The sequence below is a fragment of the Arachis stenosperma genome, chromosome 3 (assembly GCF_014773155.1).
Source record: "Arachis stenosperma cultivar V10309 chromosome 3, arast.V10309.gnm1.PFL2, whole genome shotgun sequence".
NCBI classification, from domain to species: domain Eukaryota; kingdom Viridiplantae; phylum Streptophyta; class Magnoliopsida; order Fabales; family Fabaceae; genus Arachis; species Arachis stenosperma.
In genome coordinates this window covers 163,541,174-163,566,896 of record NC_080379.1, presented here as the reverse complement: position 1 = coordinate 163,566,896, position 25,723 = coordinate 163,541,174, and the positions used below count along the sequence as shown (strand labels likewise).

Sequence of the window (25,723 nt, the reverse complement as noted above, 5' to 3'; positions counted from 1 at the left end):
ATGCAAATGCTTTATACTGGGCCTTTTCCCAGTCCAAATTTCATATGGGATTTTATTAACTGCTTTGCTTGGCACCCTATTAAGGATGTAGACTGCGGTCTTTAATGCTTCTCCCCAGAGTGATTCAGGCAAGGAAGAATGACTAATCATACTTCTCACTATGTCCTTAAGAGTTCGGTTCCTTCGCTCTGCAACACCATTCATGCTAGGTTTGCCTGGCATAGTGTATTGCGGAACAATACCACACTCCTCTAGAAAAAGAGCAAAAGGCCCGGGACGTTGCTCACTTGAGCCATCATATCTTCCGTAGTATTCACCACCACAATCAGATTTGACAGCTTTAATTTTCTTTCCAAGTTGAAGTTCAACTTCAGCTTTGAAAGACTTGAAAACATCCAAGACTTGGGACTTTTTATGAATTAAATATAGATACCCATAACGAGAGTAATCATCTATGAACGTAATAAAGTACCGTTGTCCATTCCAAGAGACAGTAGAGAATGGGCCACATATATCGGTATGTATTAGTTCTAAGACATCTTTAGCTCTCTCGGCACCTAATTTCCTTTCGTTTGTCCTTTTCCCCCTTTATGCACTCAATGCAGACTTCAAAGTCTGCCAAATTTAGGGGTCCAAGAATTCCATCTGACACGAGCCTCTGAATTCTCTGTTTAGAGATGTGACCTAGGCATTTGTGCCATAATGATGCCGAATTCTCATTTAGTTTTCGTTTTGTACCTGTTTGCAGTATTTCATTATTATAGGAATTTAATTTAAGCCTATATAGATTATCCACCAAATGACTAGAGCAAATATTATTCAAATTATAAAAGAGACTGACTTTATTGTCTCCGAATGAACAAAAATAACCTGATTTGTCCAAACGAGAAACAGAAACCAAATTTCGTCTAAATGACGGTACATAAAATGTCTCTAATAAATCCAAATAAAATCCACTCGTGGAACATAATCTAAAGGTTCCTATAGCTTCGACTACAACTATATTGCCGTCTGCCACGTAGATGTATCTTTCAGCATCACTTGGCGGTCGGCTCCACAGGCAACCCTGCATAGTGACACTTACATGAGTAGTAGCAGCAGAATCTACCCACCAAGTATCAACAGGTGCATAACTTAAACTAGCCTCAGAACAAACGAAAGTGAGAATTATACCCTTCTTCACACGCCAGGTGGCATATTTGGTACAATTCTTCTTCACGTGTCCCACCTTCTTACAAAGGAAACAAGTTGAAACTTGATCTTGTTTCTTAGCCTTTTTCTACTGAGAAGGCACATTCACAGTAGTATCACGCTTTCTTTTATACCGAGAAGATGACGCCATGTAAGCACTTTCAGTCTTATCTTGCTGTAGCCTCTCTTCTTCTTGCACACAGTGAGATATAAGCTCATTTAAGGACCAAGTGTCCTTCAAAGTGTTATAACTCACTTTGAATTGCCCAAAGTGTGCAGGAAAGGAAATCAAAATGAAATGCACGAGTAAATCTTCAGACAACTCTAACTTTAGTGCTTTCAATTTTGAAGCAAGATGAGACATTTCCATAATGTACTCCCTTATGTTTCCGTTACCTTTATACCTAATGGAGACAAGTTTGCTCAAAAGACTACTTGCCTCCGCCTTTTCATTCTTAGTAAAGAAATTTTCTACATCCTTTAGGAACTGTTTGGCATCTTTATCCTCAGTAATTGAGCCCCGAAACGCCTCAGGAATTGAGCGTTTCATGATCATAATGCTCATTCGATTGGATCTCTCCCACTTCTCTATTTTAACCTCATTGAGGTTTTCCGGAGTGGAAGTGGGTTTCTCCTCTCAAAAAGCTATATCTAGGTTCATACAACCGAGGACAATCTCCACGGTATCCTTCCAAACTTTAAAGTTTGAACCATCCAACATAGGAATACTGCTTAATGGGTAAAAATCCATATTGAGATATCTAGCACAACATTAATTTTCAATCTTTGGATAGAAAAATTAACTGTAAGTGATACTCTCATCGCAGTAATCAAATATTGTCAAAATTCCTGTCACACATTAAGCCTTTCTTTGGACCGACTTAATGCGCACATGAAAACTTAAACTTTGCAACCTATTTATTACCGCATATATTTTCTATTAATTGGCCAAACAATAACCTTCCTTTGGGTCGATTATTGACCGCATAATTAATAGAAAATAAACAGAAGTATGCAATGCTTATTATTTGGCCAAACAATAAACTTCCTTTGGGCCGATTATTGTTTGCATAAATAATAAACATTACTTTATTTTTAATTAGTTACCCAAATATTTATTTACCATTAATATGTGTATGTAATTCGGCCAAATATGGGTTCCTTTGGGCCGACCAATATTCGCATGAATTACATATCACTATATTCCTAATGTTTTAAATAAATCAATTTTCACAAAAGAGGCTACTTTGGCAGTATAATGTTCAATCAATCAAAACCAAATATTTATAAAATAGATGGATATACTGATCCAAATTGTTACTAGTTTCTTTATGTAACAATTAAATAATATATATATATATATATATATTTTATCATTCAAATATTATTTGCATAAGATACATATACATAATAATCCTTATATCCTAAAAGAATAATTAATTAACTTTACACCAAATTAATAGCACACATAATTAAATCTGAAACAATCATAGTAATACTTTATACTAATATTTCAGAACAAATCAATTATTATATCAAATAAAAAAAAATTAGATACAGTAAAATATATATACGCGCGGCCAATAATATGTATATACACCCAATAATATTTAAAGGCATACTAACGCCATAATAAAGTCATACATATATATCTACAGTAGCACACCCATAATACACGACTGTGTATAAAGAATTGCAATCGAGTGCATTGGCATTAAAATAAATTAATCCTTGTGCTCGTACTATATATGACACGCACATATACATATATATCAATCGAAAGAATAAAAAAATTGATATTTTGATGACTAAATTATGGATGACTCTGATACCACTTATTGGAATAAATTAATTTTAATATTTCAGATCATCCATATTGAATCACCAAAAATAACATAATGCGAAAGCGTACCTGAATTCATAAATATGAATCATACGATTGGAAGAGTTTGGATGTTGTGGTTCTTTCGATCTTCCTCAACCAAAGCCTTCTGTATTCCTAAGCGGCTGAACTGTAACTCTTTTGATGAGGAAAGAGCAACAAAGGCAGCTTTTGGTATATTGGGGACCGAAACCCTAAAGGTCTATTTATATTTGAGCATGGCACCCATTAAACCCTTAATCCCAAATAAAATAGTATATAAAGCCCAAAAGATAATATATCTAAAATCCAAAAGATAATTATCTAAGGAACAAAAGATAATATCCGGTTTTATTCTCATTTAATTCTAAATCAAAAGTAATAATAACTTATTCAATTAGCATTTATAACAATAAATGAGATCATCATTATATAAGTCATCTATTCTATTATATAAAAATCGGATTTCTGCACTTAATGATGAAGCTGACGTGGCATGCTTCTAAGAGTGTTTCCCGATTTATTTCTTTTAACTCATTAAATACAAGTTATTACGATAAATTAAATATATCAACTAATTGATTTGATTAGATATTTAAATATCATATAATTTATTATAATTTATATCAATTTAATTTGGTAATATTTCCTAATTCATTTATTTTAATATTCTGTTAGTATTTTTTAATTTAATTCTTTTAATTTATTAAACCAAATTTATTGTGTGTACTAATTAATTAATTTGATTAATTTATTATTCATTAAATAATAAATTTATGAATAAAATAGACAACTGAGATATTTTTAACTAATAAATAAATTAAATCAAATCAAATAATATATATTAAGCTAAATTCAAATCATGTGAATTAAAGACTAAATTAAAATAAGACAATTTCTTACTTATTCAAATTGAGTGCAATAAATACAAATTAATTTTGTTAGATAATCATAGTTGTCTGGTCTGCTATATATAGATGGCCACACAAAATTATAAGAATCATAATTTTTATTATTCTTGCTATTTCAACTCTTCTTTTCTTATTTTTTTTCTTTATGTATAATTTCTTTTATGTATAAATGTACCCAAAATGAAAAAGTACAGATGAGTATTTATTGATTGTTTGTTTGATGAATATATCTCAATTTAGACATTCTACTAATGTGGATGGAAGTTGACCTGTAGCAATTTAAAGTGGCTAATGTATTTTTTAATAATATTAGATAGAAGAATATTTGTTAAAATGAATACACCCATTGTAATGAATTTTTTTTTTCAATTGTTATATTTTTATGTTAGTCGTGTAAATTCTTTGAAGGCACAAGATAATAAAATAGGTTGACTTTAATATCATTAGAAGATAAATTTAATGGTTCAAATAAGCACCACTAATTATGTTTAAAAAGTAGTTTGTAATAATAATGTGATTTACATATTAATTTTTTTGAGTAAATTCATTTCAAAATGTAGAAATTAGACTCAATTATGCTAAAATTTTAAAGGTAATATAAAATTTGACAATAAATTTAACACTCATTAAGGAAATAAATTTATTTATGGCTATTTCCTAAATATAAATAATAACAAGACTTATGAAAAAATATTAATATCATTATTCTTATTAATTAAATCATAATATTAGGTAGTTGATAGTTTTATAGGCGAAAATTATTAAGTAATTATGTAAAAATTAGCAACGAACAAGCAATAAGGATTTAGAAAAAATATATTATATAATACCAATTTCATAATTAAAATATGTCCCATATCATATTCTCATATATTTTATTTATTATCTATTTTATTATATAAAAATTAGGTTTCTTCACTTAATGATAGAGTTGAAGTGACATGCATGCTTATGAGAGTGTTTAACGATTTGTTTCTTTTAACTCATTAAATACAATTTATTATGATAAATCAACTATATCAACTAATTGATTTGATTAGATATTTAAATATCATATAATTTATTATCATTTATATCAAATTGATTTGGTAGTATTTTTTTAATTTATTTCTTTTAATATTTTGTTAGTATTTTTTAATTTATTAAATTAAATTAATTATACTAATTATCTGTATTAATTAATTAATTAGATTAATCTAATTAATCATTAAAATAATAAATCTATGCATAAAATAGGTTCTCAATATATTTTTCACTAATAATTAAATCAAATCAAATCATATATATTGATCTAAATTTAAATCATGTGAATTAAGGACTAAAATAAAATAAGATATTTTTTACTTATTCAAATTAAATGCAATAAATAAAATTAATTTTGTTAGATAATCATAGTCTTCTGGTCTTCTATATATAGATAGCCACACAAAATGATAAAAATCATCATTTTTATTACTTTTGCTATTTCAACTCTTTTTTTTATGTATAAATATACTCAAAATGAGAAGGTATGGATGAGTGTTTCATTAATTGTTTGTTTGACAAATATTATAGTCTGAAAATATCTCAATTTAGGCATTCTATCGCTGTCGATGGAAGTTGAACCTGTAGTAATTCAGGGTGACCATGATATTTTTTATAGTATTATATAAAAAATATTTTTTTAAAATGAATATACCCATTGTAATTAATTTTCTTTGTCAATCTGTTATCTTTTAAGTTTTACCTAACAAACAATATCCATGTTGAATCTATTATTTTCATCAGAAGTCATACATACTTGATTGATAATTCTATATATAAAAATACTCATGTGGTAACTAAATACCATATTATTATCTCACTAAAGTTAATTCTCCTATGATTATGTGAATGTGATTCTCCTATGATTATGCGAATGTATAGCACTATCAGATGAAAATTGATTGGATTATATTTATGTCCAACGAGGTAGGTGATCTTTTAGGCCTAATCACGATCAAAGTTGAGAAAGGTTTGAAAAATGCTAACAATGCAAATTCTTTTATTTTTAATACCCAATAATAAATATATAAATTAAAATTAATATTATTCCATACAAAATCATAAAATATATAGCATACTCAAAATATATCCAATCCGTATTAACTGTCATTGTTTATCAGTTACATTATGACAAATCTGATTATTAAAAAAAGATTAAAATTAACTTAAACGTACACAATATTATTTTATGCTTTTCATTTTTATTTTATTATCATAAAAAATCATATATATTATAAGAGAACCTCATCTTTTTACTAACGGTTCTTCCATTCAATGGTTTCTATTAAAAAAAAGAGACATAATAATATTGTGGTTGGCAAGAATATATAGATTTTTAAAAAGTTGAAACATAGGTTTAGTCCTTAACATATTCGTAGATGAAGTGTAGAGTAGATAAAAAAATAGCTAATAAAAAGAATAAATTACTATTTGTATCCATGAAAGATACGAACGCTGACAACCCTAACGGACCAATTGTGTAACCAACATCCGGGTACTCTTGGCATACGGAAGCCATTTTTTGTGATTATAATTGTCGTTTTATACTTATATGGTACATTTGTCAGCATCTATATTTTTTATAGGTACAAATGATAATTTATTCAATAAAAAAATAAATGGTTAGAGCTTTCTCAATACTAACCGTCGTAGTGTATTGTTATATAAATTAACCTAATATGTGGTATTAGTTATTGTTATATATATATGAAAAATGTGACTCATTTATGTATTGTTTTGATTAAAAGAATTTTAGAAAAATAAAATGCTGAAGAAGAAAATAGATAAAAAAATCAATTTTTTATTGTTTGGATCAACAAAAAAATTAAATGAAAAACATAAAAATGTATGTGGAGCTCATATAAATTTTTTTCTTCAAAGTTGTAAAGAAAACTTATGCATAAGTGCAAACATGGGTTAAAATACAGAGTTACTATATAAATTATAATTTATATATAATATATAAAAACATTAATATAATTTACTATATTATAATTTTTTCGCTTCTTACTTTTTCTTCCATCCAAGCAAAAAAAAAATATTTTCCTCTATTTTCTTTCCATTAATTTTTTCTTCATCTAAACACACATACAAAAATATACTTTTCTTTCCATTTTGTTTCCTCTCATTTTCTTTCTTTCTATTTTCTTTCCTCTTATTTTTTTATCTTATATTCAAACAATAGCTTAGTGTTTATCTATTTATCTTCTATTAATATTGTTATAATAAGAATACATGTGATTGTATAAAAATAATATAACCTAAACTTTGATTATATGAGAATTTATTGAGTGGCTAGAATAGCTCCACGTCACAAACCAATGAATGCTAGCAATAGGGATGATTACAAAAACAGTCAAAAAAGATATTTGCAGAGATTACTCGCATTTTGGGGCTAGATAGGGACTCGTGAAATCCTCACAACCTGCCACCCGAAAATGGATAGGGACTTGGAGTGGCAAATGAGCTAAAATCCATCGGGCTGACCCGCATAACCCGACAAAAAAAGAGGGTTGGGGTGAAAATTTGAAACTGCCAAACTTAAAAAGTCCGCCTACCCCGTACCGCCTAATCCATGAGTTTTGGCAGGCTTCGGTGGGACGGTGCAGGTTTTTCCGCTGGGCCAAGCTTTTATTTTGTCAAGACTATTTTTTTACAAATTTCTATGACGTTATTAATCTACAAGAGGATGAAGATAATAATTGAAGATATTCTAAGTTATATTTTGGATTATGTTTTTATATTTGATTGATTATAAACTTGAAGATGTTTAATTATATATTTTGGACAATATTTGTTTTGCTTTAGACAATATTGATTTTATTATTTTATTTCAAAAAATTTGGTTTATAATTATGTTTATTACATATTTATAATTATATTTTTTTATATTTTTAGAAATTATAAATTTATTGAAATTATTGTGAAATTATATATATTGTTTAATATTTAATGATTTATATAAAAAAAAGAGCCTGCCAACTCGCCAGTCTACCATTAGGCGGGGCGGAGCAGGCTAGCCCACCAAATCGCGGACTTTTGGCAAGACAAGGCGGACTTTCCTGTTTGTCACCCCTAATGGGGACACAGACATAAGTACCCGCCACATGAAATAAAATTATTGATTTATCATAATTTATATATACATAAATTCATTTCTTGATTTTAGTAACCCTAATTTTGCCTCCTATTTGAATTCTTCTTTTTTCTTTCAGACTCATTCTTAGCCTTGATCCCCTCTCTCTCTCTCTAACTTACTTTCTCTGTCTCTTAAATCTGTCACTACGTCGCTCAGTATCGTCTGAAAAAATTATGTTATGTTACTATGTTGGAATATGTTTTTATGTTTTCTCTTTTTGAAATGTTATTTTTCATAACGAATATGTTATAAATTGTGTTGAATTATATTGAACTGAGTATTTTATTATTATTATATTATGTCTTTTTGTGTTAATTTTTTTCAAAAGTTTACCAAGGAAATCTGCATTCCCTAAGGGAGTAATTAAACAAGAACTTGCAATGACGGAGAAGGAACGAGAGCTTTTTTTTTTAAATAGGAGTGAGGGATGGGAAGGGGCTTCTCACACTTCTCTGAGTACTCATTACCATATCTAACTAGCAACGGAGATTCAATCTGAGTCGATTTAAGAGTGTGGACTTCATCTGCATTGGGCCTTTAAGGTAATGAACCTAAGTCGAATTTCGGACCCTAACAATGAATTTTAGTTGATCTTGCTTGCATTGAGGTCTTACTAGACCCAAATATATCTTGAATTAATATTTTGAGTCATTGTTATAGTAAATACTATACTATTTAATAGTATAACACTTAGTATCTGTAAAAGTTGAATATATTTACAAGACATTTTTTTAATTCAAATTAAAAAAATTAATTATTTTTTTAGTTTTAAATATTATTTTTTAATATAACAAAAAAATAAAAATAACAATAATAACTCACATAAATAAATAATTTTAATATATACATGACACTATATATATCAAGGATTATTATATATGATATATAATTTTTTTCTGTAATGACTATTTATATAATTTATTAAACTATTTTTTCATCTTAATATTTAATAAATTAACATACAAAATATTATTTAACATACAAAATAAGTAACTTAAGTCATCATCTAGGATAATAAATATAATAGTACAAATATTTATTTATTTATTTATTTATTAGTAGTGAAAAATATATAAATAGTATAAATTGATATTTTTTAGTATAAAAGCAATAATAAAAATTATTAACTAAGTTAATTAGTTAATTAAAAAATTATGAAATTTTGTTTAAATAATAATAACAAATAAGATCACTACTTTTATATATTACAAAGTTTATGAAAAAAAATTGGATAATAAATCAATTCTCAATAGACTATACATTAATTCTGTCAAAAAAAATAAATAATTAATACATTGGATATTATTATTTACGCACTAATATAATATATATTATCGATTATTAAGTTTATAATTAATTTTTAATCCAATTTTTTATAATTAAAATTTAAATAATTGAAATGATTAAATACTAAATATTTTACATCTAACCAATTTATTTTTTATTAAAATTAAAAAGAATTAAAAAGAATGAGTCATTAATCAATTCTAAATTTTATCTCACTAACTAGAATTAATTTTAAGACAAGAAATTATTTTGCACATCATACATATATATTGTGGGATAGTATGATCATTTGTTATTTTTTAATGGTAAATATTGTCAAATAAAATGGTATAAAAAATTAGAAGAAAATGTATTTATAAATTTAGAAAATATTAATTTATTTTTTAATAGAATAAATTATATATTGAATAACAAAAGTTATTATTGGTTTCTCTTCACACTAACTAATACTCAACATGATATTTCAGTACACCATGTTATCAAGAAATATTAATCGATCTAATAACTTTTGTAATGACATAAGTTTATGAATTTGAAAATTTAAAAATTATTTCATAAAATGTGAAGTTTTAACAAGTAACAATGTTGATCATATTGTTTTGACTTTAAGAATGAATACGATACCAACAAATAAAATTGTCCTAAGTAAATTTCAACAAAGACAAAAGTCCATAAGTATTGCTATTAATAAAAAATTAATCTATTTTAAAGATAAATACAATTTTTTTCTACGGATTTTATAACTCAGTAAGTCGAAGATTAATCCACCACATATTAATGCTCTATTTATTAAGGGTGAGATTTGAACTCCAAATACTTGCTTAAGTAGACAAATGAGATAACCATTCAACCAATCCAAATTGAATAAAATAAATATTATTTATTTTTAATATTTTTAAATTGTAAAATATTTATAATAATAATAATAATTACTATATATATTTTTCATTTAAATTTTAATAAAAAATTTTTATATAATTTTATATATTACCCCGTGCAAGGCACGGGAACATACACTAGTTTAATTTAAAATAGCATCATTTGTGATTATAATTGATATATGTATTGCCCACAAATAAATTAGGAAATTAAATAATTTCCTAACATCCAGTTCTCAAAGTTACAATCTAGCATTCAATTGTTCAAAAACTCAAATGAATAATGTCATAACTCAAAAGGCTACAAGGGATTTTTCATCACAAACTCACAATAATGTTAATGTGCCCAAATTTCAAAGTCTATGCGGGAGGTGAAATTGTAAATTATCCAGAATGCAGGAACCTCTATTTATTATGTCAAATTTCTCAATTGCAAGAACTTAATAGTAATGCGTGCAGTTCTCTTCTAAAATTAAAGAACATGCATAGTTTAATGGTTGTATTAAGGTATTCATATGAATCTATGGCAGAGGACCGTGCCCTATTTATTTATATGTATATATACGTGCACTACTGTACTTCTGTTAGCTTCTTTAATATGTCACCTAGTAGAAAAAAAGATATGTATTATTTTTATGTATATTTTCATGAATTTTATTTAATATTAAAAATAATTGATGAAAAGTAAGGAAAAGTTATTTTTCATATTTTTAAAAATATAAAAAAGTATAAATATCTTTTTTTTTCTGAATTGGCATCTTTTCGCACCAACTTATTATAAAATTTCTAAATTCGTGTAACACGAGAGTAAATGGTGCATATCAGCATATATAGTATATAGTATATAGTATACTACATATATAGGAATCAAATCATTGATGATAAAATCTTGGATATTCAACACCGGTGTCTCGTGTTTGGTGTCCAATAGTCCAATACGGTAACTAGCATAAGGTGTAGCAGTGAACCACGTGTTGTTATGTTAATTAACTGCATTTTTGTGTTCCTTCATTTCTAAGATAGCATTGCATTGCATATATTGATCATTGGTAAAGATAATCTAAAGCACTTAGCCTTCTTTTTATGTTATTATTATAGAATTTTGAGGCAAATACGAGATTGTATGAAGTAGGGACACAACGACATGTCACGTGTATAAAAAATTCAAGCTAAGTTAACAGAACATATAGAATCAAACATTGCAAGTATATACATATATATACTTAGTATATCCAAATTCCTAATTCATGATATCGTTACATCTGCAATTACGAAAATGTATTGATACATACTTTATAGAGAACGTTCTAATAAGTTTGATACATCGTTTTGGTTATGAAAATTGCGTTTGGCAACAGATGACATAATAAACAAATACAAAAATATAATTTTCATTGTTCAAACAAAATCCCCACGTGGGTTCACAGAGATGTTCCTGCTAATTTCACCAAGCATCCAACCACACCTCTTTGACTAGGGTGATTTTTCAGGTTTAAGATCAGAGCATTATTGTTTCTTGTTGTGTTGAAGGTCTGGTGAAATTATTAACATATACGGAGTCCACATAATTTTCAATTAAGGTCTTTGGATTTAGATTTTTTAAAATTTGAATTTCACTTTAGAGAGTAAAGTGTGATCTCTCACCATTAATTTTATAGGTGAGATCAAGAATAAATATGAAAGAGAAATTATTCAAAGATAGAATATCACACCTTACTCTCTAAAGTGAAATTCAAACTTTAAAGATACAAATCCAATGTCTTTTTATACTTCTATCTACCACTAAAATATTAATTTAATTGAGATTTTCGGTTAACCGTGACAAGGTCTAAGAAAGAGAGAGAGAGAAAAAGGCTTGGCTCGGACAATTTAGACAAGAACGTTTTTTTTTTTTTCAGTGTCTTATGGAAAATAGAGCGTGCCAAAAAGAAAAGAAAGCATAACAGTTTAATTTAAGAAATGTTACTCTTAAATTTAATGAATTTAACATCTGATCTTTTTTTTTTATGACATCTATAATGAAAATAGACCTTCATATTAGAGAAACTTTAGCCAAAAAGCAAACAAACTAAACAATTTTCATCAAGTGTAACTTTAATTTGAATTAGTAATGTAAGCACTAAATCAAATCGTAGAGGGGTAACTTAGGTGCATATATGAGGAAACTAACTTATTAGGTGCATATGTGCAACAGATTTTATGGTTAGCCAAATATCAATACGACGTACAATACCCACCAAAGAATAAACTGAGACACCATGCATGGCTTTCGATACCCTATTAGTACCCTATGTTACAAGTATATGACACCTCATTGATGGATATATAGGGTATTCCCAATTTTGTCTATTCTCAGGAATATGTCTCATGTCTCTTGCCACAAATGATCGATCAAGCATAAGCATAGCATGCATTTAACAATCCCCATACACACACATATGCTGCATGCCATAAACTTATTATAAATCATATATATATATATATATATATATATATATATATATATATATATATATATATATATATATATAAGTTATTTTAATATAATTTTAATTAATTATATTGTTAGCTTATTATTAATTAGCAACACATAAAAGTATCATTTTTAACATTACAACTGACATATCATTTGATGTTACGTATAAGCGAAACATTTACATTAAATGGACGAGTGATATATATAAATAAATACAATATAATTGTGGTGAAAATTTAAGTGTAGTCAATTTCATATAAAGTTGATAGTTGAGAGATGATACATTTAATTAAATTTATTAAATCATTTAACGGTTCTCAACTATAAACTTCACATGAAGTTGACTACATTTGAGTTTTCACCCATAATTTTTTAGACTAAATACTAATCATTAATATTAAAAATATAACCATTTATATGTCACTTTTTATTTTTTTAGTTTTTAATTTGAGAAAAATAGTTTTATTACATAGTATCAAAACTTCTATAATCAAAAGTTTTAAAATTCAATTTTTATTATTCTCAAAAAAAAAAAAATAAATAATTAGCATAAGACAAAGAAAAAAAAATTTATACAAAAATTCAAACAAACTTAAAAGAGAATAGTCTTGTTTTAATTAGAAGATATATTAAAGATATAACAATCCATCCATGTACCTCCTCTTATTAACTTAAACTTTTGAAAAAAGTTATTTTATAACAATCGATTTGCATTGTAATTTTCAGAGACCAAAATTTTTTTTTTTTTTTTACCTTGACTCAATAATATAACTAACTAACTAGAAAAATCCTAGAATTACTTAATGATGACATAATGCTAGCGTCATATTGTGCAAGTAAATTAAATCATGGTTGAAATAATATATACATATATATTTACTTTTGAACAATTAACAATTCAATAATTATTCTTTGGTGGGATGTTGACAAGTTCCTTTTGTTTCTCTTTTTCTGATTCCTGATGAGGCCATATTATTCTTCTCATCTTTCCTTTACATGCTTTTATTTGGATTTATGAGAAAGAGATATCCCCCTTACTGATGCATGGGTCCATTATATTACAAGCAAGAATAATAATAATTTTGATGAGAGAACAACTTTGCTTAATTAGGTGATGACTTTTTTATTCAACGGACCTTCTCCTACTCACTATATATATAATCTTGTTGATGATAAAAATAAATATACTGTGTCGGGTCCACTTTGGCTTTGGCATCATCCTGGAATCTCCTTTACCTGTTATGGAATATATTAAAGCAATTTATAATAATAATAAACATTTAATTAATATGTTTTTAAAAATATATATTGAAGTTGCTATTAATAAATTTTTTATTTTAATATATAAATACATTAAAAAATATAATTTAAATTTTAATAAATATCTATAGAATACATGTGAACTAGACCCTAATGATAATAATAGTAATAAAGTACCTTCAAATATCAAGTACATTATCTGTTAATAAAGAGGGGAAAATAGTACTACAATTACACTAAGCCCTCTCCCTTGTTTCTTTACTTGTTTTTCAAACATTTGGGCCACTTATACCATAAAATAATGAAAATGCATGCATGTCAATAATCAATAATAATATTCCTTTCTTTCAATGTGAACAAAGCCTGCCACTTAAGCAATTGAATTTCAAGACACACACAAACACCGAGCATATGCTTGCAGATGAAGAACCACAACCTTTCGTTGGACCCACCAAACCACATGTTTATAATCTAGTACCTCTCGAATTAAAAAAAATAAATAAATCATCTAATCAAAGAGATAATCGTATTCAATTATTGATAACTATTGGATATACTAGTTTTAAAGAAAAAAACATGGGAAATTGTTCATGTGTTGAGGAACTAACACTAATTAGCTGGGAACCATGGTGCTTGAAATGGCAGAGCTTTGAAGACCAATAATGATTGGATTTTGATTCTTGTGATCAAGCTCTATACCGCAACCCAAGGAAAATCTTGAGGAGTGACTTGATCAACTTGGCTTTTTAAGATTTGTTGTTGGCCATTATAGTCTTCTTTCTTTCTTTCTTTTTTTCCCTTTTATTTTTATGGTGAAAATTTCTTTTCTTCTATATATATAATATTAAAGTAAACATTATTCCTTATGGAATATTTTTCTTTATGGACTTTTCTGCTTTCAAATTGCAAAGAAAAGTGCATGCCCACATATTCTAGTGATTGTTCTTTGCATATCCTTGTGACATTATATTATTAATCTCACATTAAATTGCTTTTATCCTTTTCTTTTCTTTCCTTTCCCTTTTTTTTTTTTTTTACCACAACACTCATAATAATCATCATGTTTTTGGTGAAATTCTCCACTTGAAGGAATAAAGCTTTACATATATGTATTATTAGTTATTATACATGACATGTTGATGGATGATAACTGATGATAAGGCTAATTAATTTGTGCTTAGCTATGACTTAAACCCAATAATAACCCCTTTATAGAACAATTTATTTTTGTTTGGTGGGGGTGGATGGGTTTGAAAAATTCAAATTGTTAGGATAGTCTAAGAAATGAAGACTTGTTCAATGTCTTGAACAGACACATGCTTTTATTGGTGTGGGTGTTGATTTGATAAGAGGGTGCATCTTTATCTCTTTGACATTGCTTGATTAGCTATGTTTCTTCTATAGCACACTTCATTTATATAGAATAAATATGAGGAAGCTCATTATGGGTCCAAAAATCTAATCCTAGATTCCTTGATTCCTCCATCCCTACAAGGAACAAAAAGAATCTGCCAATTGCATTAAAGACACACCCCTTCTTCATTAAAAAGAAAAAAAAGGTTGTTAAAAAGGGGAAATCAAATTTGAAGGAAAAGAAAGATTGATTAGTTAAGGTTTACACTTTAATCACACCAACACAAGAGAAATGTAATTATTTTTTCATGATAATAATTTCACCCCCCCCCCCCCCACCAATTATTGTCATCGTTTTTTCAATTTATTTTTTCAAAATTACATATTTATTTAATTCTCATTTTTTACCTGAAAGTTGCACCCATTATTCATCATGGTGGGGTCTAGCCAATTCTATGGGGGAATCTCCCATAGAGAAAGAGAGGGGAAGTGGGAAAACAGCAAGATAAAAACAAACCTTACACTTTTCCTCTTTTCTCTCCTTTTAAGACTCAAATATTGAGCTGTTTTCCTTCTTTGTTTTTGCTGTATCAGAGATTCTTACTGTATTTTTTTATTTAAAATTATTTTTTTTACATTATAAAAAATTTGAATGATTCGGTTTGAAAATATGTGATTATCTCTTCTAATAGAATTTTTCTAAATCCAAATTCGAAACTATTAAAAAACAAATCAGTCATACTACATATATATAAAAAATCAACCACTAAATTAGTTATTCGTATATAATACATATTAAAACACAAAATACATATTAAAAATGAGTTAAATAATACATATATTTATATTAAATACATATTAGCTAATTTTTTGTATATATTTAATATTTTTTTATAGCCAATAAACGGGCCTATCTACTATTTACTATTTGACAATTTGGCATCGATAGAAAATAGTTAAAATTCAAAAAATAAGAGGAAAAAAATTTTTAAAAAATGAAAAAAGAAGAAGAGAAAAGTGTGTATGAAAATGGAATGAGTGAGGGAAGAGAAAGAGGTGATGGCATATATTCCGCCAACATAACCCCACTCATGCTTCCTGATATGAGAATGAGATCATGGGACATAACAACTACTCCAATTTATATATAAGATCATATAGGATTCATACATAGCTAAAAAAGGATTCATTCATTGAAAACTGAAAAGTCTCTCTTGTGTTTGCTTACATTACATGTTACAGTGTAACTCTTTCTTTCCTAAAAGAAGCAACAAACAATGGAAAATGTGCAAAGTAGCATGCACTTGGTTCTCTCAACTGATGCAAAGCCAAGGCTCAAATGGACTCCTGAACTTCACCAAAGATTCATTGAGGCAATTAATCAGCTTGGAGGTTCAGAAAGTGAGTGTATACTATATAGTACAAACTACAAAACAATACCTTTCTATTTTAGTATTTTTGAGTTAGGCTAATGTGTCTGTATTATAATTTTCTGTGCATGTGGCAGAAGCAACACCAAAGAGTCTTATGAGGGTGATGGGGATTCCTGGACTCACTTTATACCATCTCAAGAGCCATTTACAGGCATTTCCCTTTCTTCTTCTTGCTTTCACTCATTCCAAATATCATGGACTTCTTCTTTTTTTTTCACCAACATATTTTCTGTGTTTTTCTGGTCATTGCAGAAATATAGACTTGGGAAAAGCCAACCACAACTTGAAATCTGTTCTGGCAACAACAAACATGAAGGTAACTTGGTTATGGTTTCTCAGTTATTGTAACTTGTTCCGATGAATGATCATTTTTCCCATTTGGTGCAGATTGCAGAGAAATGAAGAACAGTGAAGGTCCTTGTAGCAGCAGGGAAGAAAGTATTGGGACACAGAATGAGATGACTGAGTAATAATTATAATAGTTAGAAAATTGATCAAACTAGTTGAATGCTTTTGTAATTGGTATTAAAAATTTCATTGGTCAAATGTTGTGTTCAACAGAAGCATGCAAATTGCTGAGTCTCTCCAAATGCAAATGGAAGTGCAGAAGAAACTTTATGAGCAAATTGAGGTAGGTAGTAGCTAAATTAAAGTTGAAGCATAACAAGGATATGGTAAAGATCAATTTGGAGAATGATTTTTCAGGTGCAGAGACATTTGCAGCTTAAGATTGAAGCACAAGGGAAGTACTTGCAATCAGTACTACACAAGGCACAAGAAACACTTGCAGGAATGATCAACAATGGCAGCCCGGGATCTCCTCCGATTTCGGAACTGACAGAAACAAGAGGAGGGTTCAGTTGGAGCTGTGGGCAGAGGAAACAGAACAGAGGAACCATGTGTTCACTTGAAATTGAAAGTTCTTTGACATCTTCTGAAAGCTCAATGGATCAAAGGCCTAATAGTACTAACACTACTAATACTGCTTCACTTGAATTGTTGCCACTCTTTAAAGAATCTAAGGAACAGGAAGATGAATCTATTATTGGGAGAAAGAGGAGTTCAAGCTGCTGTGTTGATCAGCCATCAAAGATGAGCAGATCTGAATTAGTGTCAGATATCATTGACTTGAATTCAGAACAAATAGATTTAAATTGCAGTTCAAGCTTCTGGGAACAATGAGCATCACATATAAAAGAAGAAGAAAATATTTGTTTATAAACTTATGTATATTTTATATAATGAAAAGTAAGAAAGCTAAAAAAAAAAAAAATTGACTGTATATCTATCTGGTCATGAAAAAGTTATATTATACATATATGGTCATATATTGTGTGACACATCTCTTTCACTATTCCTTCTCTTGTGTTGCTGATATTGGGCCATAGTGTAACAAATTTCTACTGTGACAACATGGTACCTTGCTTCTTTAAAATAAATTATATTATATTATTATGCTTTTGAGGTTTCTCAAGACCCTACCGGAATATCTATCAGTTGGTGACATCAAACTATAGAGCATGATTCTGTTGTGACCCTAGTTTTACCAGCATGAAAAAATGTACCAGGAGGAGATTGATGGGTAGGACACACTTAGTAGTTATAATAACTTTTAGGTGTCAAACCTATGAAATTTTTATTTCTTTAAATTGAAAAAGATTGCTTAACAGTGTAAGGATTTTTTCATTATGTAGAGAAAAAGGAAGAGAGAAAAAAAAAAGAAAAAGAAAAATCACACCAACAAGTAACAACATTGTTCCCACCAAAAAGATAGTTCAAATAAAAATGAGTAGTGATTTTTCCTTAAGTGATTGGCATCACTGTCTAAGATAAAAAAATGTTCTTACCCATTGAATTCGTGTTTAAATAATAATTTAGTCTTTGTAATTTCTCCTAGGTTTGGTCTATTAGTAGCTCGCTTGACCGAAAAATCTTTCCTAACTAATTAATTAGTCTTTCACTCTTTTATGTGACTTATTCTTTATAACGGTGATAGATCTCAATTATAATGAAGCAAACAACATCTTTTATCGTCCATTAGGGTTTAAGGTAAGCTATAACATCACTCGGTCGTGTAAAGCAATGGATAGTTTCAATTGGTTCTTGCCTCGTGTAGGCATCATGAGTTGATAATAAGTTAAGAAAATAGCAGCCACTTTTGTTGGGTAGGGCACAAGCACTTGTCCATTAGCTGCAATCATCAAACCTCCCAATGTACTTTAAGAAAGATATTAAATTTCATCATTGAACAAAATTATAGGTCGACTATTTAGATTGTGTTGGATCAATTTTGAGAAGTAAATTTTGAAATTTTGAAATTCGATCCCATGCTTGCCAAAAATAGAATCTAATAAAATCTAAATTAGTTTGGTTTTGATCGGTTTACAATTTAAATTAAACTATATGAGCAGTTTTATTTAAGTCAATTTATATTTAAATACACTTAATTTTAAGGACTTTTGTTTTACAACATCCTTGGCAAATGCATAGCTTGAAGTTTAACTACACACATATATATGAACGAATAATGCAACTATTATTGTGTTCCCTTTCCCATTGACATTGTTGCTGGGAATTGAAAATCAAAATCTTCACTTCTCAGCATCCCATGACGGTTATCTGTATATTCATCATTCTCACTATACTCAGGTGCATCAGAAGATAAGCAGAGGATCACATACATTACTATCACTATTATTTTCATATTTGTGTTCTGTTTTGGTGAAGTTGGGTTTCGTCTGAAAGGAGAGATAGCTAATTAGAAAGGCTTGTCTTTAGGAGCCTCTTTGCATTTTGTTATTTTGGATATGCAGTACGTGAAGAACAATTTTAATAAAAAAATATTAAAGAAATTAATAAAAAAAATTATACCATGACAAGAAAGTATTGAGTTATCATCAAATTAAAGAGTTGGCAATGAATATTTTAAGAAATTAATTAAAAACAATAATGATGATGCATGCATAGTTTAGATATTTAAAAAGTAGTGGTTGTAATAAAAATATAGATATGATATTTGTAAATTGTAATCATCACCGTCTTACTCTTCATATATAGTGTGTGTATTATCTATTATGTATAGTGCACACGCAGTGCAGAGGAATTAAGAATCAAGTAGTGCAAAGAAGTATGGTTGAGCAACAATTATAAAAGTGTGTGTGTTATATAATAACCAAGTGTGCGCATTTGTCAGTGAGAGAGTGTAACTAAGCGAGTTAGGGAGTGTAATACTTTAATACATATTTAGTAAGTGCGTGTTATATTTTATAACCATATAAAAAATATTTATTAAAAAAAGATTTGCTACACATTCAAATCTTATTATCATTTAAGTTTACTTAAATAGGTTTAATAATAACAAAAATTACTCTTATTAAAAGAGCATATAATGCGCATTTGAAACTTTAAACAAATATTATTTCTCGTTTTGCACTTTAATATAAAAAAAATCATTCATATCTCATACTCAAAATCGTAACCAAAAATTTTAAATTTTTTTTAAATTTCTCAAAAATATTTTAAATTCTCTACAAAAATTACAAAAAAATTCAATACTGCATTTGAGATCATCAACAAAAAACACAGAAAAAAATAACAAAAATTTCTCAAAGTACTGATAAAATTACTTGTTAATTATGTTCAGTTTTCTCTTTCGTATTTTTTGTATTTTTACTAATTTGGTTTAGGTTTTAGTAGATTGAGTTCGTTTATTTAGTAGATTAAATTTCTCTGATTCAATTTTTCTTATTTTTCTCTGTAACTAAGACATCGAATGAAACTGTAAGTGCTGCATCTTAATTGAACCTCAACAATGACAAAAACACAAATAAACTGAAATTTAGACACAAATAAACTAAAATTTATTCTAATAAACACCTAAACTGTTTACCACAACACAATTACAAAACTAATTTAAAAAAATAAAAAGTGACTATTCAATAAAACATAACACAAATAAAAAATTAATCCTCATTTTTATCAAAGAGAAAAATATTATATGAGTAAAACATAAATAAACCGATTTATTTTACTAAACACCAAAACTTCTATCATATACGTCATATTCTCTCCAGGATAATTCATATCCTGTGCATGATAAAGGCTAGAGCTTAACTGAATAATTGATCCACCATCTAAAAGGTTCAACGGCAAAAGATTTCATTAAGTAATTTCAGTTCATTTTTTAGTTTAATTGAGATTTGTTTAGTTTTGTTTTGCTTGAATTTGCTGAATTTATTTAGTTGGTTATAATTCTGATATTTATCAGCTGTATACACTTGAATAATTTATAATCAGATGCAGTTACCCTTATGAAATATGTGTTGGTTGTGATTTTCTTATCACTCGTTAGTCATTACTCTAATTGTGTTTTGTCAAGGAAAATGTTTAGTACTTTGTAACTATTTTTGTTCTATTCTTTAATGAATGTTAGGATATAAAGGTTTTTTTCCCTTGCAACATTTCGCTAATATCTTTATTCGTTCTAATTTTTTTTGGTGCCATCATTAAATAATTTCGGTTCATTTCTTAATTTATTTAAAATTTCATTGGATCCAAAAATGAATTCGATGTGTTTTTGTTGATGATTGAGTCTTTTTGACTGCTTGTTCAAATCTGAACTAATTTCAATTCATTTGTGAATTAACTAAGGTTCACTTGATGCTGCTGTTAAGTATTGACAAATTTTTTATTCCTTCCAGCAAAATAACAAAGAAGACCATCCCAAAAAAAGAGAAGCCACTATGATGTAAGCATATACACATTAAATTAAGTCTATTTTTGTATTATAAATATATCATATAATATAATTTTTTAAATTCTAGCAGAAAGTTCACGATTTGAGATGCTCAATGAGAAGAAAGATATTGTCGAATAAATGAGATTTGGTGCACAAGCTCTCGAGAGAAAGATATCCCATCATTTAATATCTCACACAAGCTCTCGAGGGAATTGATACTTTCCTTCGAACTCTATAAAGGATTCTTGGAGATGCGCTATGAGAAATATTATTATAACAATATTATTGTGTAATAACAAATGAATCGAAAATTGTACATTCTATAAATTGAGAAACTCCTGCGTTCTATTCAAATTCAAATTCATAAACAACACTGATTTTAGCAAGAAAAAATAAAATTATTCATTATCGCTTTATTCAATTGCATTAGATTCCATTCTATTTCATTCCATTCAATTTGTCTTAAAAGTCATCCTAACCTTTGGGACAAATTGTTCATAGACAACACAGCTGGACTACAAATGAACCGAAATATTATTATAACAACACCATTGTGTAATAATAAATGAACCGAAAATTGTGTATTTTATAAATTCAGAAACTCATACATTATATCCAAATTTAAAATCCACATTGATTTAGTAAAAAAGATATCACTTTATTCAATTGCATTAGATTCTATTCCATTCAATTTGTCTTGTAAGTCATCCCAATCTTTGGGATAAATTGTTCATCGACAACACTCCTGAACTACAAATATACCAAAATAGTGTTGGGAAAAACTCAACACAGATTTTAAAACAAGAACCTGTCTAACAGCGGAAGTACCAAAAATAATTTTCCCACAACCTGTGCAATTAAATAGGCAACACCAAAGATACTCCAAACAGCAAATATAATGGCAGAAATTAAATAATCAGATACCAGAATTTTAATGTGAGAAAACCCCCAAAAGAGGGACAAAAAAACCTACGGGACCTAGTCCAGAAAAATCTTCCACCATCAGAATAATGGGTACACAAACAGTCTTCCTAGTAACACTAGGGCATCTCAACAATCAACAAAATACATCATCAAAATTAATGGAATCAACATAAACCCTCCACAAAAGTGGATATCTCAAATCAGGCAAAAGAGAAGGCAATACAACTAGCAAGTTATATCCTAATGTTCATCTCTACACCAGGAATAACATATTAAAATTTCATAAGAAATAGAGCAAGTTTACCAAGTCAATGTGATCAAGGTTTACATGCCTTTTTCCCCCAAATTTTCTCTTCTCCTACGCTGCTGCGTCTTGCTTTCTTTCTTTCAAATTGAAAGAAGCCTTCTGTCTCTCACTTCCTCGTGGCTATATGCCACTTCTTGTTTTTTTTTTAAAGCTTGTGGGCCCCACTTGGTTGGGGACCCACTAACAAATCTCCCCCTCACCAACTCAAGTGGGGATAGGATGCTCCACCAAGCCCGCCTTCTCTTTGCAGGAATCAAACTTCACTGCAGGTAAACTCTTAGTCATTATATCTGAACCATTATCATCTGTATGGATCTTCTCAAGTACATATGACTTCATCTCAAGCACTTGACGTATCCAATGATACCTCACCTCTATGTGCTTCGATCTGGAATGAAACGTCGAATTCTTGCTGAGATGGATAGCACTCTGGCTGTCACAAAACAACACAAATTTCTCTTGATTGATGCCTAACTCTTGTAGAAATTTCTTCATCCACAAGAGTTCCTTAGAAGCTTCAACAACAGCAATGTATTCTGTCTCTGTAGTAGACAAAGCAACACATTTCTGAAGTCGAGATTGCCACGACACAGCTCCCCCTGCAAAAGTCATCATATAACCAGAAGTATACTTCCTTGAATCAAGATCCCCAGCCATATCTACATCTGTGTAACCATCCAACACAGGTTGGCCACTCCCAAAGCATAAACAAACTCTGGAAATACCATTAAGGTATCTGAGAATCCACTTCACTGCTTGTCAGTGTTTCTTGCCAGGATTAGAGAGAAACCGACTAACAACTCCAACAGCATGAGCAATATCTGGCCTGGTGCAAACCATAATATACATCAAACTGCCAACTGCAGATGCATATGGAATCTTCTTCATTTCCGCTTTCTCTTTCTCACTTATAGGACATTGCTGCGAACTCAGCTTGAAATGACTAGCAAGTGGAGTACTAACAGGTTTGGAATTACTCATGCTAAACCTCTCTAAAACCTTCTCAATGTACTTTTGCTGCGACAACCATAGTTTCCCATTCTTCCTGTCACGAGTGATACTCATGCCAAGGATTTTCTTTGCAGGACCCAAATCCTTCATAGCAAAGGATCTGTTCAAGTCTTTCTTAAGATTTTCAATCTTCTTGGTATCATGACCAACAATCAACATGTCATCAACATAAAGCAAGAGAATTATAAAATCACCATCGGAGAATTTCTTAACATAGACACAATGATCAGAAGAAGTCTTACTATACCCATGACCTTCCATGAAGGAATCAAACTTCGTATACCACTGCCTTGGCGCTTGCTTTAGCCCATATAAGCTCTTCTTCAACTTGCATACAAGATGCTCCTTTCCTTTAACCTCGAAACCCTCTGGTTGCTCCATATAAATTTCTTTATCTATGTCACCGTGAAGGAATGCAGTCTTCACATCAAGCTGCTCAACCTCTAAATTCAAGCTAGCCGCCAATCCAAGCACAACTCGAATAGAGGACATCTTCACAATTGGAGAGAAAATCTCCTCAAAATCAATACCTTTCTTTTGCTCAAAGCCTTTCACAACCAATCGAGCTTTGTACCTTGGCCGTGAGACATTTTCATCCGCTTTCAACTTGAACACCAATTTATTCTTGAATGCTCTCTTACCCTTCGGCAACTTCACCAATTCAAAAGTATGATTCTCATGCAAGAATTTCATTTCTTCTTGCATGGCCTTCAACCAATCTTCTTTATGCTTATCAGACATAGCTTCCTGGTAGCTCTCTGGCTCCCCAGTCTCAGTGTTCATCACATACTCATGAGGAGAGTATTTCTGAGAAGGATGACGCTCTCTAGTAGATCTTCTCAATTCAGGCTCAACTGGTAGTTCAGGTAGAACTTCAACATCTGGCACCTCAGGTTGAGGTGTAGGTTCATCATGCAAATTATCACCAACATTATCAACTTGTACATCTCCCCCATCAACAGGAGGTCTAGTGGAAGGACCAGGTTCATCATCAACAGAACGTCTAACAGTTACTGTTGGCTTATCTGTCTTCTCAAGATCTTCAATAGTTTGGTCTTCAAGAAAAATCACATCTCGGCTTCTAGTTATCTTCTTGCTCACCGGATCCCATAATCTATAACCAAAGTCTTCGTGACCATAACCCATGAAGATACACTGCTTTGACTTCCCATCAAGTTTAGACCTTTTATCTCTTGGAATGTGAACAAAAGCCCTGCAGCCAAACACTCGCAAGTGACTATAGGAGACATCTTTTCCTCTCTAAACTTTCTCTGGAACATCACCATTTAGTGGAACAGAAGGAGAAAGGTTGATCAAATCTACTGCAGTCCTCATTGCTTCACCCCAAAAGGATTTAGGCAACTTTGCATGAGAGAGCATACACCTGACTCTATCATTGATAGTGCGATTCATTCTCTCTGCAACTCCATTATGTTGAGGAGTCTTAGAAACCGTCTTCTCAAGCTTGATCCCATGTCCTTTACAATACTCTTCAAACGGACCCCTGTATTCACCACCATTATCTGCTCGAACACATTTCAATTTTCTTCCTGTTTCTCTTTCAACACTTGTATGAAAGTGTTTGAAGATACCGAGCACCTCTTTAGATTTCAAAACAAAAGCCCACACTTTTCGAGAATAATCATCAATAAAATTAACAAAATATGATGCACCACCTAGTGTCTTAGCATCCATAGTGCAAACATCAGTGTGAACTAAATCTAGAACATGTGATCTTCTATGAGGTCCAGAATTATGAAATGATACTCTAGCATGCTTTCCAACAAAACAATGAGTGCAAGTATTTAAAGTTGTACCTTTCACTGGAAGTGAGTGCTTCTTAGCCAAGACGCTTAGTCCTTTCTCGCTCAAGTGACCAAGACGTATATGCCACAAATCAGAAGAGGAACCATCAGCTACATTCACATCTT

General features: G+C 29.5%; 1 protein-coding gene across 1 annotated transcript; it reads left to right on the top strand.

The window, feature by feature from the left end:
• Positions 1-16,442: 16,442 nt before the first annotated feature.
• Positions 16,443-18,459, top strand: LOC130968017 (myb family transcription factor PHL8-like). The gene is made up of 6 exons (XM_057893092.1): positions 16,443-16,780; positions 16,887-16,963; positions 17,065-17,128; positions 17,200-17,278; positions 17,374-17,443; positions 17,518-18,459. Exons 1-6 carry the CDS (start codon positions 16,657-16,659, stop codon positions 17,992-17,994), a joined length of 891 nt encoding a protein of 296 aa, XP_057749075.1. The 5' UTR covers positions 16,443-16,656; the 3' UTR covers positions 17,995-18,459.
• The last annotated feature ends 7,264 nt before the right edge of the window (positions 18,460-25,723 follow it).